We start from the raw sequence: 17,269 nt of genomic DNA on the forward strand, positions 1-17,269 counted from the left end.
ATAATGTGAGGTTAATTGGGTCCTATCCTATGGGTCCTATGTACAAAGCTAATGAGGATCATTTTGCACATATCTAATTTTGTCTTAAAACTTTATTACATTGAATATATGTCAGGGGGCGGGGCTTAGCTTGTAGACTTTAATGCTCTGTGTTCAACGGTCATATATTGGCCTAGAACCTTTAATGGGAGAGTGGCTGATAAAATAATAATTCATCTCTGACACACTCTTGAAAACATAATCCTAAAGGTAATTAACACCTGAACCTCTGGGACTGGTTTCTGTTCGCACAGTCTTAGTTTTATATAGAATGAATGTGTCTGTATTGATGAATGCACACAGCGCACTTTATTAAAGAACCTTCTGATGAAGAAGGTGGGGTCACAAGAAGACATGTGCATCACTTCAAATGTATTTTTGATTCTTGAACCATTGGAAGAACCACGCATTCATATTAACTTTATGTTAAATACGACGAGTGCAATTTAAATATAGCTGATGGTTGCAGAGATTACTCACCCATCCATGAAACCCCTGCTTTCAGCCTCCAAGTCGATGGTTAAGTCCTTTAGTATGGCCTCCTCTAGTGGTGAATCTCTCCTACTGCGCTTTGTCAGAGGCTCAGAAACAAATGGAGATTGTTCAGCTTCTTTCTGCTGGAAAACAAACAATGCTTTACTTTTTCACACAACTATAATTAAAAAAACAATGTCACATTATAGTGTGCAAAATAGATACACCGCATTTAACTCCAAGACATACAACTTGGAAATATCTTGCCATGGACTGGACTGAACTGTGTAAATCAACAGACACCTGGATCACGTTCCAACCTGTGTACGCCTTAAAATCGATCCTGCTCTCACTCCTTAATCACCAAAACAACAACTTACTAAGCTCAACTTCTCCCCTGCTGACTTTCCTGAAACAAGACAAAAATAAACACATAAAAGATCCAGAATTACGATGTTGTCAGTGGTCAAGCAACTGGAGCTGCTTCATTAAATCAAGTATCTTATATTATTAAAAGTGGAACCAGTGAAGGAGGCAGTGATATATATCAGGTATAAACATGTGAGGATGTAAATAAATGTCTTGCCTGTAGCTGCTGCCTCCTCTGATCGTGAACTTGTAGATTAAACTACCAGCTTTGATGAATCGAGTTTCAGGTAAAGGGAAGGAGAAGGCTGACAGAGGCATGGCTGACCTTGAGAAATTAGGGCAAATTAAATCAACAAAGCTGCTAAATTAACTTGTAAACAGTTAAATTGGTTGAGCAAGCTAGGTAATAATATAAAACGATAGGATTCAATGATAATTACCTCGTGAGACAGGCTGGAAAAGTGAAGTTCTATGACTTTAAAAAAGAAAGAAAAGGTTGATAGGGTCAAGTCCCGCCTCCCCGCTGCCGCCGTGTCCTTTCGCCACTTCTGGTTGGCTTACTTCTTCTGTCAATCAGAAGCGTCACTATGGTGACGCTGAGACCCTTACCCGCCTGCAGTGCCTGTCATGTCAGCGCACTGTTAAAGTTAGCACGCTGCGCGCAGCTAACGGTGTTTGCAGCTTTCCTTCCTTCTGTTTAGTCGCTGAAGTTATAAAGCAGGGGACAATTGGCATTTATATGAATACATTTTAGAAGCTTCACTTCAGTAAGAGATAAACAGGTAAGATAATTCTATACTTAATATCTTTGGTGTCAACAATGCCACGTTGTAGTGTGCCTGTACACCTTATTATAAATGTACTTAGAATAATACTGTTGCGACCTTTACCCTTAATGTGCAGTGTGGCATGCATGAGTCATTTATTAACCTTACACTGTTGTTGATTCAAAATTCAAATGCATTTATATTAACTCAGAAATCTCCCTTACTGTTCTCTCCCCTCTGAAAGTGTGTATTAAACAAGATGTCCCTCACCTCCACTACTCCCTCTGTCCTCCTGAATACGGGGGTTCAGATGCCCCTCCTGGGTTTGGGGACCTACAAGTTGTGGTCCCCTGAAGATGTCTGCCTGGCTGTGGATGCAGCACTGCTGGCTGGTTATCGACACTTCGACACTGCAGCCTGCTACCAGAATGAAGCTGAATTGGGCCGAGCCCTCAAGAAGCTCCTGCCTAAGCATGGCTTAACCAGAGAGGACGTCTTCATCACCAGGTGGAGAATACATCTGATCCCTAAAGTTTGACTCAGTGCAATTCCCAACAACCCTCTCCTTTCTCTATCTCCCCGCAGTAAGCTGGACCCAAAGGATCAGGGTGAGAAGGCCATGGAAGGAGCCCTTCAGAGCCTGTCTCAGCTGGATTTGGGTTACATTGACCTCTACCTGATCCACTGGCCTGGCACACAGGGAATGGATGAGGCTGACCAACTCAACCCAGGTGAAGAATATCAATTAAAACAAACCCAAATCATACACAAACGTCAAACATGTCCGATGTGTCTTTTGGCAAGACACTTAACCCCCACATTGCTCCCGCTGCTTCTGCGGCGGTGTATGAATGGGTTTGTACTTACTCTCTGATGTACGTCGCTTTGGATAAACGCTTCTGCCAAGTGAATTGTAACATTGTAACAAACAGGCGATCCGCTTGTTAAAATTGTCCCTCTAAACAGGACAAAGTACGCACAGAGTGTAAACACAGAGCATAGTTTGTTCTTCGTGAGGGTTTTGTTAAATAGGCTACAGAGAGATAACAATGTTGCTCTTTGCCGCCGATAACTCTGAGCCTTTTGTGAGCTGCACCACCTCTGCAAATGTGTGCAAAACCAAAAGTCTTTCAAAAGTCTAAACAGCTTTTACAGTCAAAGTGACGGCTGAAAAAAAAAAGACATCCTAAAAAAGCTGAAGGAATTTTTGCTGGCCATTGCAAAACATGTTTTTGTTGGAATTAAAAATGAAATGTTGGAAATGAATAGTTGAATCCTGGAGAACGTGACTGAATGTTTGAGTGTTTAACAAAATATTGTTCCCTTTTTAAGGGACGGTAAAAAAACAACACATAGCACTACACTGATTGTGCCACTACAATGTTAACTATTGCTGAGGATGTATCCTAAATGGATAACTGATTCCAGTTAACAGAGCTCAAAGTTGGGTCACACTCGAGGAGCTGCATGCTCAGGGGAAGCTGAAGGCCATCGGAGTGTCCAACTACACACCAGCACACTTGGAAGAACTGATGCAGAGCTGTAAAACTCATCCCGCGGTGATACAGGTAAATGTAATGATGGGTGGGGGGGTGGGGGGGGAAAGGATGAATAACATGTGTCCTACAAGTAAGTTCTGTGCATCCTTTTGAAAGAACAAATGCAGAAATTGTGTTCCCTTTTTTTCCAGGTTGAGTTCCACCCACAATTTTGCCAGACGGAGCTGAGGAGTGTTTGTGAGAAGTATGGCGTGTGTTTCGAAGCCTACTCCTCCTTGGGGAAAGGAGTGCTGGTCACTGACCCTGTCGTCATGGAGATAGCAAAGAACTGTGAGCGTACACCTGCTCAGGTAACCTCAACACACAGCATTTTGATTAACACAGTTTGAGCCAATCTAGTTTACTAATTGAACAGTTAATAACATGTTTAGCGCCACCATTTTTCCTTTAGGTCCTTTTGCGCTGGGCGGTGCAGCAGGGTCTCCCAGTGATCCCCAAGTCGTCCAATCCGGGCAGAATAAAGGACAATGCCAGGATTTTTGACTTCACACTGAGTGACACAGACATGAACAGACTTTCAGCTCTGGACTGTGGGCGCAAGTACTGCAGGGATGCATCACAAATAGTTTAAATCATCAGTAGTCAAGCAGACCTTGTAATTCATCTGTGATTTTATGGAGGATCAGCGTTATTCACAATACGGCGCGTAGCTGACCTGATTAACAAGTGGGTGCGATGTCACGCTTTATCCAACAGGCTTACAACCCGCCTCAGCTCCAGCTCAGCCTTTCGTCAGTCTGACTGAAAGTTAGGGTGAGACGGCATTTCCAGCACGGCGACAGTCATCGATGGGACTCCAGAGCCCTGTGCAGTAACAGATGGGTGACGCTTAATCTATTAATTTTCACATTCTATCATTGGCACTATAGAAATAAAGATTGATTGATTGACTCTTGATGTCTCTTTACTGCTGCTGTTCTTCACTTCTCATTGTCAGAAAATATGCACCACAAAAAGGTGAACGTTTGACTGCGTGGTTCACAAAAAACCTTTGCAAGTATGCAAATTCAACAAATGCATGAGCTGATGGATGAAGATTCATCTGAGGTATTCAAGAAGGCAACTAACATTTACAAAATGTTTAAGCCCCATTTAACAATGAGAACCAGCTGCCTGACGTCCAACACTTGCATGTTGTTGTTAACAAACCTGACAATGTGCCATCATTTAAAACACCATAATCTTTAATTATTCTTTAACAAAATAATGTGAGGTTAATTGGGTCCTATCTTGAATTGACAATGGATCATCAAATTGCAATGCAAAATGTAAATTAAAGAAACCAACTTTTAAAATTATTTATTGATGAGAAATAAGCGGGAATTTATACCTTAAAAGCTGTACATTTTATTCATTTAATTTATTTTTTTATTTTATTTTTTAAAGTAAGAAATATCAAAACATGTTCTGGTTAATTTTTCCGTTTCCCATGGTGTTTTTTTTTTTTTTTAATCCCACAAAAAAATACCGAACACCACATCAAGAGGGCGTCAAACAAACAAACTCCACTTTCTATTTCGCTGGATGAATTCCCGCCTTCCGGTTGCTTTTGCCTTCTTCGATTGGCTAGATCATCTTCCAATCAGCGGCGTCAGAAAGTTGTCACCATGGCGATGCGGGAATTCCGCTAAAGCTGTCACGTGAGTGTCAGCTGACCACATGGAGACGCCGGCAGCAGAAATCTCATACTGGAGTTAAAGTTCAGGGTTTTATTTGCCTTTTTAACACGATACGTTTTATTATTTACACTATATGTAATTAAATGACAGGTCGTTGCCTTCCTAGACACTTATAATTAAAAAAATACTAAGCTGAAAGGACCCAAAAGGTGAGATAAGTATTTCTTTTCTTTTTTTTTACGTCTAGTGGCATTTTAATGCAATAGCTTTTCATGCAATTCTCTACTTTGCAACAACTAATTTCATGAAAAATACGTCATTAATCACCATCGGATGCTCTCGTTTAAATTCACAGTCTATAGTTTTGCACAGCAGCATTTCTTTCAACTTTCAAGGCAGGTATAATTGTGCAATATTATACAGCTTTTGAAAAGTGTTCTGAAATGGCCAGGTTGTTGGTTAATTGTGACAATGTCTGCTTGTAATTGTCAACTTTCTTACACTTCTGCAGTGTACTATTTGCGTTGGTGATGCTCCTCAACCATAGACTGTAAATAATGTACACAGTCAATGGTTTCAAAGTGTATCATAAGAAATGTCTGAATAATTGAGAAAAAAAACAAAAAAACTCCCCTCAGTCGCCCATTGCAGTTCCAATACAACTAAAGAAAATCCTATTTATTTCCTCATTCAACTCTATCCCGTCCTTTATCAGTGTGGGAAAGAAAAAAAAAATAGTCCAAACAGGCCACAAAAAGAAAAGTGAAGCCAATCAGATGTCCTCCACGATACCCTCTGTCCTCCTGAACACGGGGGTTCAGATGCCCCTCCTGGGTTTGGGGACCTACAAGTTGGCAGGTCCTGAAGAAGTCTACCGGGCTGTGGATGCAGCACTGGTCGCTGGTTATCGATCCTTCGACAGCGCGGCCGTCTACAGGAATGAAGCTGAATTGGGCCGAGCGCTCAAGGAGCTCCTGCCTAAACATGGCTTAACCAGAGAGGACGTCTTCATCACCAGGTGGAGTACACAAGCTTATAGACTTTAAAAAAAGAACAGCATTGACTTTTTTGGGGTATATTTTTAGAAAGCATATTTTTTTTCACGAGTGGGATTATTAAGATGAATGTCTTTTTTTAATAGATCTGGATAATAAACACGTTATATGAATTTTGTCATCTCTCAAAGGCATATTTGTACAATTATTTACAACCCTCTCTTCTCTTTTTCTCCCCGCAGTAAGCTGGGCCCCAAGGATCAGGGTGAGAGAGCCATGCAAGGCGCCCTTCACAGCCTGTCTCAGCTGGATTTGGGTTACATTGACCTCTACCTGATCCACTGGCCTGGCACACAGGGAATGGATGTGACCGACCAACGCAACCCAGGTGACATTCGTGGGCAGTGTGTACATTTAAACTGACAATAAACTAAATGAAGCAACTCTTTTGTTTTTAAGGAAATAAATAATCCAGTTAGAAAGAAACATGATTCAATCTGTCCTCTCACTGTCCTCCTCAATTACGGAGTTGCACTTGAGTAACGGCAGAGATGAAGTCCGAGTTAATATTTGATGTCAGGTAACAGAGCTCAGAGTTGGGCCACGCTGGAGGAGCTGCACGCCCAGGGGAAGCTGAAGGCCATCGGAGTGTCCAACTACACACCAGCACACATGAAAGAACTGATACAGAGCTGCAGAACGCACCCTGCTGTGCTACAGGTTGAAGAAATGACAACACAAAACAGATAATCAATAAATACAAAAAAAATGTACTCCCAACACTTTTTGTCGGAGCAAATGCAGCAAAAGTTTTCTTTTCTTTATTCTTCAGGTAGAGTTTCACCCTCAGCTGTGCCAGACGGAGCTGAGGAGTGTGTGTGAGGAGTACGGAGTGTGTTTCCAAGCCTACTCCTCCTTGGGGAAAGGAGAGCTGACTGCTCACCATGTAGTCATGGAGATAGCAAAGAACTGTGGGCGTACACCTGCACAGGTAACCTCAACACAAATATATTTTGAGATTTTTTTTTTTTTCCCCCACCAGGCTCAACTTCTAATTAAACATCTAATGATATTTCAGCACAAACAATTGGAAATCATTAAATGTGATTGTTCTCCTTCAGGTTCTTTTGCGCTGGGCGGTGCAGCAGGGCGTCCCAGTGCTCCCCAAGTCGTCCAATCCGGACAGAGTTAAGGATAATGCCAGGATTTTTGACTTCACACTGAGTGACTCAGACGTGGACAGACTTTCGGCTCTGGACTGTGGGCACAAGTACTGCTGGGATGCATCACAAGTGGTTTGACGGACCCCCGATTGGAACAATTGTTATTCTCCACAGTTACCCCTGGAGGTGGCTGTTCTTCAGATCTGACTGGCAGTAAAGCCGTATTGAGAAACCAACATTACTAAGAGTTGAAGAATGAAGAATGAAGACATTAATAGCTCAGTTGATCAAGCTACTTGGCATTACTAGGATTTTAATTGACAAACGCACCTGCGAAAGAATCAGGGATTGAATCAAATGAATCAACTGAGTGTTATAGAAAATGACAATAGAGATCTATTCTTTTTTTTTTTTTTTTAAAGATATTTTTCAGGCCTTTTTTCCTTTACTAGAGAGGACAGCTGAAGAGAGATGGGAAATGTTGTGAGGAGACAGTGGGGGATGACATGCAGCAAAGAGCTTACATCAGATTCAAACCCACTGCAGCTGCGATGAGGACTGTAGCCTCTGTAAATGGGCCGAATGACAAAACCGCTAGGCCATTGGCTCCCTCAGATCTCTTCTATTCTTCAGTCATATTTTACATAAAAACCTGAAACACTGAAAGCCTTCTAATCAGTCTGAATTCATTTGACTTCTTTGTTGTTGCCTCATACTCTTCATCAATCACCTTCTTAACGAGCACTGAAGCTTTTTGTGTTTAAGCCTTCCCTTCTGATTTGGTCTTTCAATGAAAAGAATCCTCTGCTGTGAAGAACTAGAAAACAATTTTAAGAATTACACACGAGGCTTACTTTAAAACCACTCTTAAAATTATTTATTCAGGACATTATAAACCAGAAGTTTCACAGCCGTAGAGAAAATTCATTTACAAAAAGTCATTGAAAAAGAAAAGAATCCAACAAAAAAAAAGAAGCAACTATTAAAACTCAATTTTCTCCACACACACACACAAACGCACATCTCAAGATTCAAGTAATATCAAGGATGGTTGCAGATATCCAGGTGCCCAGGCAGCTTTAACATATGAGGGGTGTTTACTGCCACAAATGTCTGAGACCAGACTCATAAAGCGACTTTTTGTAAGATGGCTAGTGTGGACAAAAAACCCCGGCATTAGCCAGTATGTAGTTTTCCTCTTAGGTGACAGTAAACATATCCGGTGTTATGTGCTTTTTATGTTGAAATGTGACTGTGAGCTGTTGTGTTTAAGGCGGTAGTTGGGCAAACAGACAAGGCTGGCTACATGGTGCCACATCACAGGTTACAGCATGTTCAAGGCAGTTTAGAAGTATTTGTATTACCCCAAGAGAGTAAAAGCATTCATATCTAGCCTCAAGCGCTCAACACCTTGTTCATATTCTCTGCTAACAGATTCGATCTTGTGTCATAGTACAGGTACAGTTCTGCTTGGAAGGACTTTTTCACTATTTTCTCTCTGGTTGTGACAGCATCTATACTTAAACAAAAAAAAAAGTCCTGATATCTCGACTAGCATGTGAAAATTCAAAATTTAATAATGGTTGAGTTCTGTCTTATTTTGAAATGTGTCAATTTTAATGGCTCAGCATCAAATGGGTTGGGAGCTTTGTTATAAAATTGTTTCAAACAAAGTTCCACAGTCACCGTACACATGGTAGACTAAGGCGATTCTTACAAAGATGGTCCCACTCAGATTGTCAAAAAAATCTCAGAATAACAAATTTTTTCTATACCAAGTTTACGAAAAAGGCTTAAAAAAGGAGCCCAAAGTTTCACTTTAAAGATAATGGAAATGCAGCCTCTTAGCCTGCACACCCAAACAAATCACAAGTCAACCCTACCAGTCAGGAGGACGAGAGTAAGACACGTATAGAACAAACCTTTTACCATTTTTCAATAATCACATATCAATAACAAAAGTCACAAATAGCCTAATGGATTTCCCAAGATGTGCAGCAGTGCTGACCTTAAAATCAATCATAAGAATAGTTATATTCCCGACAGGTCATTTTGAGTTTATTATGTGCCAAGTTATCCTGAAAAGTCTGAATGTAATAAATGCATTAAGAAACCATCTTGGCTGGAAACAGATTTTCCCTAACAGAAAAAAAAAAAGTTGAAAATATAGAGATGTTGCCCCAATACAATAACACCCAGTCCCCCTCTGATATCAGTGCAGTAAAAAAACATGTTTTACTTGATTTCTAACAGCTGTATGCTACTAAGCCTATGTGAGAATTATGATTTCTGTTGTTGGATAATCTAAAAGGATTCCTAACCCAACAAACCAACTGAGCTAACGCAGGCGGCACACATCTTGGAGGTAATGAATGAGGGTATCAAGTTGATGCATTGACTAAAGTTCTCACAGACACCAGATCATTTGCCGTATTGCATGCATTTCACGTCTGGTATCAGAACACCTTTAGAACCCTTCTTGTTGTGTTTATTTTGGACCTGACTCTCCGAGGGTTCAATTTTCTGTAAGCACAGGGTGCAGAGTAAACGTGTTGGCTCCTTGTTCAGCAGCGAAGTCATCCTAACTCACATCTTTAAATATGCATGTAACATATATCACAACAGCCATGGATTGTACACTGCCTATTGCTAGGTTTGCCAAACGCAGTAAAAAGCACTGTAATATAGGAACTCGTAAACTTAAATTCTTGCCACGTATCTTGTAACCTCCCACCCGCCCATTTGATAAAATATTAACAAAATATTTACACATAAAAATTTCAAAGTCTGTTTTTTTTTTTTTTTTTTTTTTTTGCTCATCCAAGGATTTAAAAAGATATATTCATATTGGTTTGTGCTCTTATACGTATGTTTCATTTCATTTTCTTTAGATAGAATCTAACCCTGAAGTTTTACAAAAGATATTTTTTCTGCATCAGAGATTGTCCTTGTACAAGATTGTTCTTCTTTTGATTATTTCAGGCATAAAGCAGTTTGTGATAGTCAAGTACTGATGTTGAAAAATGGTACTGTCTCGCAGGTAGCAGAGCAGGAAGCTGTAAAAGAAAAAAGAATAAAAAAAAGAAAGGCCCTAGTTGAATATTTAAAGAAATCCTTCCTTTTAAACCCGCTGTTGCCCGCAGATTGTTTTGGCACACTAATACAGCTGTCTCCATTCGCTTGCGTTCGTCAAAACTTGGAGTAACAAGCATTAATAAAACATCAACATTAACTCTTTAAAAAGAGAGGAAATTCTAACAGCACACAAGGTGGCCTCAGGAGTCTGGATTTCAGAGCATTTATCTCGCCATCTACGGTATGTTGCATATTTTGGATGAGCGAGACAGCTAAAGTAGTAAGCATCTGTAAAGTGGTCACCGATAAAATCTTCACATGAACAGTCTTTCTTTTATGTTTCGAGGACAACATCTCCTCTCTCTTGGTCCACCGTTTCACCCGGTCTATGGGGGGGGGGGGGGGGGGGGGGGTCACGATAGCTTACAGTCGATACTCATGCTTGACTGGCGATCACCCTTTCACAGTAGGCTGCCCACCAACACCATTTACATCACAACCAACACCAATACAAAATCTATTCAAATGTAGTTATCAATGACGTATAAAATGACATGACTAGGATCCTGCAGTAGTCATACCTTTTTGTTTGGATCTCTCTCTCTCTCTCTCTCTCTTTTTTTTTTTTTGATCAAAGCAACCTTTCTATTGATCTTTTGGCTTCCCAGTTGCTTCCTGCTCAGTTTCGTCGACTCCTCCATCACTCGGACCTTGTATCAGCCAGGCTTGTCTCTCAGTGCTTACTCATTGCGGTGGGTGTGGTTTTCGTGGTGGTTGTTCTCTCCCTCTGTCTCCTGGTGGCTGAAGAGGTAGCTCCACCAACTCTTGGAGTGGTGCATCTGTTTGGCTGGCCCAGGGCTTCTTACTTTTTTCATCTCCTGCATGAAATAATAACAGTGTCAAGTTTAAAATACACTTTAAAGTCACACTCAGAAAAGTCAGATTTAGTACCAAAGATAACCAGATCCTTTGCTTTGCCAAATGCACACTTACAACCACCAGCTTCAAGCTCCAAATTGTAACGTTCCTCATATTGAACTGGCGGCAATTACCTCTGAGGTCACACTCAGGATGGAAAGGTTAACTTATCAAACAGGTGGCCATGAAATTACGTTTTAACAGAGTCTCTAAAATGTGTATGACTTTGAAACATGGAGCACAGTACTGCTTGATTCTCATTGGCCAGTTACGCATAGCAACAGTCTGCTATCCCTCCAGAACAAACCTTTACTAAGAAAAGTAGATGGTTGCTAGGGATATTATTGGTTATGACAGAGAAAACAAAAATAAAATAAAGATGGGATGGAATGGGATATGCCGGTGTTAAAAGATGAGTGGAAAATAAAATGTCTGCAGGAAGCCATGCAGGGTGAGACAAAACCCCTCCGCTTGGTGTTGGGGTCTTAATGACACTTGCCCTTACACAACAGTGTTTAGGATTTCTTCCCTAGCCACAACATCAGAGGGCAATGGCTGCATTGTGAATATGGTCAATTGTCCCATATTTCCCCCTATCATGACGTACATATCTTGTCACCGCTACCCCTGTTCTGCTGAGATGAGATTCAACTTTATTGTCATTACACATATACAAGTATAGAGTAACGAAATGAGGTTTGGCATCTCACCAGAAGTGCAAATAAGCAGAAAGTGCAAGAGTCTGTGCTATGTACAGTAATTACAAAATTTACAGATGTAGACTAAAAAAAGTGAATTATTAGGTATATATTAAACAATTTTACACCACAGGTCACACCTACACATTCACACACTGATGCTAGAGGCTGCTGTGTAAAGTGATGATCAGTATTAGGTAATCCCATTTATACACATTCAAGGACCCAAGGACACATCGGACATGTGGCTGCAGGAGCTGGGTATTGAATTCCTGACTTTTCGGTTGAGAGACGACCGACTCCACCACTAATCCACAGCCACCCCTGCTACCCCCCCCCCCCCCCCTTTAATTGTCCTTCCATCCCCTGACCCTTCATTCTCACCCCTTTGTCAAGCAGGATGTCAAACTCGTCGCTCATCCTCCGGAGCTGCCGGCCGTATTTTTTAGCTGCCCACAAGGCAGGCGGAGCCGATTTTGATCGTCCCCTGAATGGCGCTCCTTCCGTGGGGGTGCCAGCCTCTTCTTCCCCCCTGGCCTGGAGCTCTTCGTCCCTGGAGACGGTGTAAGCGTGGGACTCTGAGTTCAACCTGATCCGACCAGTCCCTATACACGGGGGGGGGGGGGGGAAAGCAAAGATGAGGTTTGTGTTGCTTTACAAGAGCAGGGTTAGATCAACAGAAGACATGAGGACTAGTTATCAAATGAACACTGCATTAATCATGTAAAACAACACAGATAAAATACAAATAACATGAGTCTTTACTGCTTTGAATAGAGAGGAGGTTTTTCTAAATGCAAATAGATTGACTCCCTTTTAACTAAGCTATGTCATATTATCCTAACGTACATACAGTAACAGAGTAAACACCTTCATATTCATTTATACAGAAGGAGACATGACTGAAAACAGCCAAGAAGTAACAGGTAACAGGAATTAGGAGGCACAGGCAGTAAATGAAGTGATCGAGTGGTCTTTTTTACTTGTTTGTGCCAGAATAACGTGCATGGCAGGAGCTCTTGCAGAGATGTACATTACTTCATTACCAAAATTACAACAATCATCAATAAAGAGAAAATGAGCCTAAGCTTGAATTTGAGCAGATTGTTATAATAGGCTACATAGTGCATTTGATGACTTCCTTTCAGACCATGAATGACAAAAAAAATAAAAATCTGTGCTGACATTTTGGGCACGTCAACGGGAAGAAAACTAATAAGAGAAGCCGAATAACTAGAATCCCATCTGGTCTTATTTGAAGGTTTGCCAAATGTACCCACTTTAAACCTTGTTTTTTTTGTTGTTTATCAATGTTTGGTGTTTCCTACCTGCCAGTCTGAGCTCTGGTAGGGTTAAGCTGTGTCGTTGGGGAACATGCGGCTCTTCCACAGCTGATGATTGGTCGTTCTCTTCCTCTTTTACCTCCTCTTCTGACCCGGACTCACTGTCTGAAATAGTGAACTTCGCAGCCATCGTGACATCTGTGACAGACACAATTTAAAAGCAGACACAGTTAAGACCCCAACATGACCACATCAATACACAGATCCATTACAGAGCACAAAACATTCTCCATGTGTTACCAAGGTTATTAAGGCCTTTTTATGTTAGAGTTGACCTGCACTTGACCTCGTCTGGGTGAACTAGAAAAGAGACTTAAAGGCTTCATATCATGAAATACAATGACCAAAACATCTGTCATATCTTTGCACATGTGTTATAAAGGGGAGAGGGGTGAATGACCATGTAAGATAATTATTCAAGACTCATAAAATGGCATCATCCATTGTATGTGTCTCCTACCTAACACACCCAAGCAGGATATCTTATTCTCTGTGCTGTCCCTGCTGTAAGCCGGTCCAAAGGTATTCACAGTGCCGTAACCTGCGCAGATAACCGACTGCTTTTTGACAAAAACAAGTCTTATAAAATGATAACACTTGTTGTTACACTTCATTCCAACTCGGCAACACACCTTCTCCCTCCGGTCAAAACACCGACTCGTCTGTTTTTGTTGTTGTTGTTGACTGAAGAGGACAAAAGAAACTTCCTAGAGGGCGGAAGCTGCTGAGTGGCTGAATTAACAAACGAAGCTGGTAAGAAAAGGAAATTAAAAATAATAAATAAAGGTTTTTCCCTTACCCGAAATCTTTATAATGTAAGTCCGGAAAGTGCGAGTGTTCCTTTAGTTGGCCTCATGCGGCCGCAGCGGGTGTTTTTTTTGTTTGTTATCGGCGACTTGTCTTTTTTTCACTGTACAACACGGGTTCAGCTCCACGCTCATCCAATCGCAGTGCTCCGCCGCTGCGCGCTGACGTCACTGTTGCGAGCTAGGAATGGGCCGGGGCTTTGTTTGTCTCACCGGTTTACCGTAATGTACGGTGTAGTGGCGAAGCAGGATTTTAAATTTGGACAGATGCAGTGGCGGTTCTGGACCTCTTTAACTGAAGGGGGCCCAGTTGTTTTGTCAGAGGGGAACATTAAACCCAGGTGAAAAATAGACAAAAAAAAAAAAAAAAATATATATATATATATATATATATATATATATATATATATATATATATAAATATTATGCCAAATAATAGCGCACATCATTAAATACCACAACCTATAATACCATGATTTATATTTGTTTCAGTAATAGTATTTAATACTATTATTAGTAGTGGGGGGGGGGTTCTTCCTTTTGGAGGGGTGGCCACAGGGGGGACCAAACTCAGTGTTACAGGGGCCCCTGTTGGCCCCTGTCTAGAACCGCCCATGGACAGATGTCGCGCATGTTGAAGGCTATTCATTTAAATCTTCTTTAATGTGCAAACTTAAGAAGAACAAGTTATAGGCTAGTAGAGGCTACTTCAAGAAAGCGTCATGTTTTTAAAAGCTAATATAATTTTAAAGACAAATGTTGCACAATTAAAATGACCTTAAAACGTGACCTTAAAGGTGAACGTAAGAAAGTCCTCTTTTGACTGTTATAAACGGTCTTATCTGAATATTATTACTGATATATCGCTGAGAAACATGTTGTGTACTTCATGGTTGTTTGTTTTTAAACAATCAGCTTTTAAAATGTTATTGTGTTAATAAATGGTTAATTGACTTGGATTTGTAGGCTATAGGCTATCTGAGCCTCACCCACAGAAGTATTAGCTGTTTTATTCATTTAGCAGAGTAGATGTAAAAGTAGTGAAAAATATAAATAGTCAAGGAGTAGCCTACTATACCTCGTATGCGTAATTATAGGTTGTAAATTGACCTTAGCTTTTGATAATATCACATGGTTTTCTAAGCAGATAGACTTTAACAGCAGTCAAGCAGCTCAGCTGACAAAAAAAGAAATAAATGGCACCAATGGAAATTAAACTACCTGACTCTTGGGCTACTTACCACTTGCTGTTAGTGTCATTCATTTCAATGACTCTTATCTTCTTTCCCTTCTGAAAGGTTTAAAGATCAATCAAAAAGACAGACACAGTGAACCCATGTTACACAACAGCTATGTGAGAATTGCTTTTGGCCGATGTTGAAGCTGATAAGGAAAGGGCAGGGCTCGAAACAGTAGGTCTACAACTGTAAACACACAATGCTTTCACTCATTCGACCTGACGATGACCGTCGGGTAAATTCATTATGAACAGATTTATACAGAAAAAAGAACTGATAGAAGCGACGTAGCATTGGTAATTTTGTTGAGCTTCTTTAACTTCTCTTTACCCACTCTTCTTCTTGTTACTGTGACTGAGAAGATAAGGAGAGGAGAGAAACCCCACCCACCCGTTTGTTGTAATACTTGACATGAGCAGCAGATGGAGAGGCAGGACTAAAAACTGATCTGCTCTGATTTTTTGCTGAGTTCTTGTCCTCTTCAGTCACTGCTCCATCTCCTGACAGCTTAACTGCTTTATTGTGAAATGAATGGAAAATCAACTCTATGACTTACATACAGGCCTCTTTATTTGTAACTTTTCTATAAAAACATGTAAAGTTTAATTATGACATTACTGGGAAACCCTTAATATGAATAAATCTATGACAATAGAAAAATGATTGCTTCTTATTTTCAAGATGTTGCTAAAGTCCTTTTTTTGTTTGTGTCAAATCACAACATTCAAATTCTGTTTATAGTGTCTGTATGCCACAGTCTACCCTCTCCTGACTGCCTTTCTACTTTTCCCTCTTGCACTTTCTTCACATCAAAAGGAGAGTCAACTATGTTATTATCTACCATTTATATCCAGAGCTGCCTCTACGTCTTTCCCCTCCTCTCCTCCATTCTCTTCTCTCTCATCCCTGCATTAAGAGCTTCTAGCGGGATTAGAAACAAAACCCTTACTAATTTTTCCTAAATTAGTGTCACTAGGAGGAGGAGCTAACGGTGACAGGATTTGTTGTGTTCAGATGCAGCTTCTCCTAATTCAGTGCATCCAAACAGAAGTGGGCTTTCTAAGCCAAGACAAACACACAAAGTCTGCACACTCAGCTTTTCATACTGGTTTAGGGATGGAGCAGCTCAAGAAAATGACTGTTGAGACGCGCTTCTTTTGAACTCTATTTTTGAAAGGGATTAAAGAAATAATACATGGGAGTTCTCTTTTCTGGTGTCGTTAGAGAACCGTACAATTTTTATTCATCTTAATCTGTGTGTGTGTGTGTGTGTGTGTGTGTGTGTGTGTGTGTTTGCCTGTGTGTGTGTCTAAGAAATAGAAAAGCCATGTGTGCACAAACTTGGTAGCAGTTAGGAGCCATAAAGTACCACGCATGCACAAGGGAATAATTTTTGCACACTTACATGAACGCGCTGACTAAGAGTGTGTTTGTGTATACGTCTGCTGGATTTGAATGTATTCTGACGCAGCTATACAATTAGCATCCATTTATATCGCTCCGTACCAACCTCGCCCTGCCTCCCTGCCCCTCATCTGACAGCTATTTTGGGAAATGGAGGCGTATGCACTCCCACACAGTCTCCAAACCAACACTCAGTGAGGGTGTGTGTGTGTGTGTGTGTGTGTCTGTGTGTATGTTTGAGAGCAAAAGCAGCAACCTTTCCAAGCGGCTCCTGAAATGTTCCTTCCAATTTAATGTCAGCACAGTGCCTGTCTGCAACTGCTGCAACCTCACTCACTGTCCTTTGAAATATTTCCCCCTTTCTGCAGACCCCCCGTTTCAGTCTATGAAGGAGATGCAGTGCAGGATTTGAATTATTTGAAGTAGGAGAGCTTAAACAGAAGGGGAAACAAAATACATGATGTGGACATAAAGAAGAAAGGGTTGGTCTTCCAATTCCAAAAAAAAACAAAAAGATGAGAAACATCTAAACTACAGACTGCATGTACCAGACATTGAGAGAAGAAAGACAAGTACAAGGACGGTGAAAAACCAACAGATGAAGGATCAAAAGCAAAGCCAACAAAGATGCAAGACGAGTCTGAGAGTGAAGAGAGAGAATTGATGTAGAGCAGAAAAGGTGGCAGTAAATGTAAAACTTTAAGAAGACTGTCATAGAAAAAAAAAGAAACGTCTGGGAGACAGAAATGAGAGGACTGGCAGAGGTCTCCAGAGGGTAAGGAACATGAAAAGGCAAATTTAA

At 40.8% G+C, this 17,269-nt stretch overlaps 3 protein-coding genes across 4 annotated transcripts; 2 read left to right on the top strand and 1 right to left on the bottom strand.

The window, feature by feature from the left end:
- Nucleotides 1-1,908: 1,908 nt before the first annotated feature.
- On the top strand, nucleotides 1,909-4,099 carry LOC109991347 (uncharacterized oxidoreductase YtbE-like). Its single transcript, XM_065950843.1, has 5 exons — nucleotides 1,909-2,156; nucleotides 2,235-2,380; nucleotides 3,078-3,217; nucleotides 3,340-3,498; nucleotides 3,600-4,099. The coding sequence occupies exons 1-5, from the start codon at nucleotides 1,909-1,911 to the stop codon at nucleotides 3,777-3,779; spliced, it is 873 nt and encodes a 290-aa protein (XP_065806915.1). The 3' UTR covers nucleotides 3,780-4,099.
- A 123-nt stretch (nucleotides 4,100-4,222) lies between these two features.
- LOC109991349 (glyoxal reductase-like) lies at nucleotides 4,223-7,670 on the top strand. Its single transcript, XM_065950845.1, has 6 exons — nucleotides 4,223-5,036; nucleotides 5,543-5,845; nucleotides 6,065-6,210; nucleotides 6,403-6,542; nucleotides 6,655-6,813; nucleotides 6,944-7,670. The coding sequence occupies exons 2-6, from the start codon at nucleotides 5,604-5,606 to the stop codon at nucleotides 7,121-7,123; spliced, it is 867 nt and encodes a 288-aa protein (XP_065806917.1). The 5' UTR covers nucleotides 4,223-5,036; nucleotides 5,543-5,603; the 3' UTR covers nucleotides 7,124-7,670.
- Nucleotides 7,671-7,839: 169 nt separating this feature from the next.
- On the bottom strand, nucleotides 7,840-15,165 carry badb (BCL2 associated agonist of cell death b). 2 transcript variants are annotated; one of them, XM_020643650.3, is made up of 4 exons: nucleotides 15,067-15,165; nucleotides 13,005-13,157; nucleotides 12,061-12,281; nucleotides 7,840-10,938 (listed from the first exon to the last, which is right to left on the bottom strand). In XM_020643650.3, exons 1-4 carry the CDS (start codon nucleotides 15,083-15,085, stop codon nucleotides 10,801-10,803), a joined length of 531 nt encoding a protein of 176 aa, XP_020499306.1. In that variant the 5' UTR covers nucleotides 15,086-15,165; the 3' UTR covers nucleotides 7,840-10,800. The 2 variants fall into 2 exon arrangements, with proteins under 2 accessions (XP_020499306.1, XP_020499307.1); XM_020643651.3 differs by lacking the exon at nucleotides 15,067-15,165 and adding an exon at nucleotides 13,819-13,978.
- Between the last annotated feature and the right edge of the window lie 2,104 nt (nucleotides 15,166-17,269).

Source organism: Labrus bergylta, chromosome 22, assembly GCF_963930695.1.
Source record: "Labrus bergylta chromosome 22, fLabBer1.1, whole genome shotgun sequence".
NCBI classification, from domain to species: domain Eukaryota; kingdom Metazoa; phylum Chordata; class Actinopteri; order Labriformes; family Labridae; genus Labrus; species Labrus bergylta.